The sequence below is a fragment of the Typha latifolia genome, chromosome 1 (genome assembly GCF_019914945.1).
Source record: "Typha latifolia isolate L0001 chromosome 1, TyphaL0001v2, whole genome shotgun sequence".
In the NCBI taxonomy this organism is placed as follows: Eukaryota; Viridiplantae; Streptophyta; class Magnoliopsida; order Poales; family Typhaceae; genus Typha; species Typha latifolia.
In genome coordinates, this window is record NC_133086.1 from 20,404,797 (window position 1) to 20,406,660 (window position 1,864).

Here is a 1,864-nt window from a genome sequence, read left to right on the forward strand (position 1 = left end):
GCACCAAGAAGAGGCAGGAATCTTGAGCTCATCTCGGGTAGCCAATATCGGTTGTTAATTGCATGTACTAGAAGACATCAAAGGGAAAAGGGGGAGTAACAAAGAATGAAGAGAGTTCATATCCCTCTTCAATTAATTCATCTTTAGTGCCATAAATTCGTACCTCAACCGATGAGAAGTAGGAGAAAAATAATGGAAACATGCACAACAAAAAATATAAGCCCAACACAACAGTACATAAATGTACAATTGCAACAAAAGAAACTACTTCCATGGAGGACGTGTTGTTGTAGTTAAATTAAGTAAGCCGGGAATTTGTTCATAACACATACAATGGCAAGATAAAAAAGCTCGAGAAATTAAGGGGGAGAGAGAGAGGAGAGAGAAGCGAATCGAACAGTGCCCCCAATCATCATCAACCACCAACTCCTTACAACCAAACACACACAAAGAGAGATAGACAAGCTAATGAGGCCGAACCATCCTCCATTTCCAACAGAATGACATGACATTAACTAATTTAATCCACCACCCTCTCCCTTCCTCGAACCGAGAAACAAAGAAAAATAAAAAGAAGAAGAACGACATAAGATCGAAGGTAGATTACAAAGCTACATATATAGAGAGGTAGAAGTCGTGAACTAACTTGGTCGGTGGCGTGAGATCCCGCGACGTAGGTAGGTAGGTAGCTAACTAGCTAGGGTTTCTTACCAAGGGTGTGCTTGTTGTTATGCATCCAGACTTTGAGGACGTGGCGCTTGACGCAGTTCTCTTCGCAGAATTGCTGCACCGCCGCCTCGTCGTGCTTCTGGATACGCCACCCGACCCGCTCCGCGAACGCCAGCATCTTGTCCTTCTGCTCCTGCGTGAACTTGGTCCGGAACCGCTTCTTCCCCGAACCAGAACCCGAACCCGGGACCCCCATCGCGAAACCCCCTCCTCCCATCACCACCATCCCCGGATTCGACACGTCATCCCCCTCGTCCCTACTGTGACCTCCGCCCCCCGCCGACGTGGACGGCAGCGCCAGTGGCCCCGGCCGCTGCAGCTGCCCAGCCGCGAGCGCCGCCATCTGGTGATGATGGTGGTGGAGGTAGCCCGCCGGCGTACGATAGTATGGGGAGAACTGGTGGTGGTGGTGGTGATGCGGAGGATAAGAGGGCGCCGCCTCGATAATCGCGCCGCCCTCGGCTTCCTTGCGGTGGAAGTTGCGGTGGCATCCGCACGCGGCGCATCGCAGCGCGTCGAGCGTGCCCTCCTCCCCAGCCGCAATGAACTCGCCGCAGCCGTCCACGGCGTGGCCGCCGATGCCCACCGCGTGGTTCTTCAAGCACTCGCGGTAACGGCCTCCGCTCACCTTGCGGTTACCCGATCCCACCGCCACCAACCGACCTTCGGCTCCCCCAACTTTACCCCCACTAGGCACAGCTCCTCCTCTCCCGGAATTACCCATGACGATGGCGGGGGTCTCGTAGCTCGACGCGACCGCCATCTCCTCCATCTCCTCGTCCTCGGGCTCGTCGCGGTCATCGAAGTCCATCCTCTGTGGTTATCCGCCACCACCGATCCCCGGTCGGAACCGTCGATTGATCGCCTCTCTCTCTCTCTCTCTCTTGCTTACTTCAAGCGGTCGGGATTAGGAGAAATGGATAACATCAGTTTTGACGCACCGCCGAGAGCTTTGTGATAACAGTAGAAAAAAAACTCCCTTTCGCTCGCTCTATCCACCTCTCTTTCTCCTGGAAGCGGAAGAAAGCTCCTCTTTTCCTATACACAGACACACACACACACACACACACACACACACACTCTCTCTCTCTCTCTCTCTCTCTCTCTCTCTCTCTCACTGTGAGGTAGTATGGGG

At 53.4% G+C, this 1,864-nt stretch overlaps 1 protein-coding gene across 1 annotated transcript; it reads right to left on the reverse strand.

The window, feature by feature from the left end:
- Positions 1-389: 389 nt before the first annotated feature.
- Positions 390-1,864, reverse strand: LOC140781803 (zinc-finger homeodomain protein 1-like). Its single transcript, XM_073128030.1, has one exon. The coding sequence runs from the start codon at positions 1,538-1,540 to the stop codon at positions 698-700; it is 843 nt and encodes a 280-aa protein (XP_072984131.1). The 5' UTR covers positions 1,541-1,864; the 3' UTR covers positions 390-697.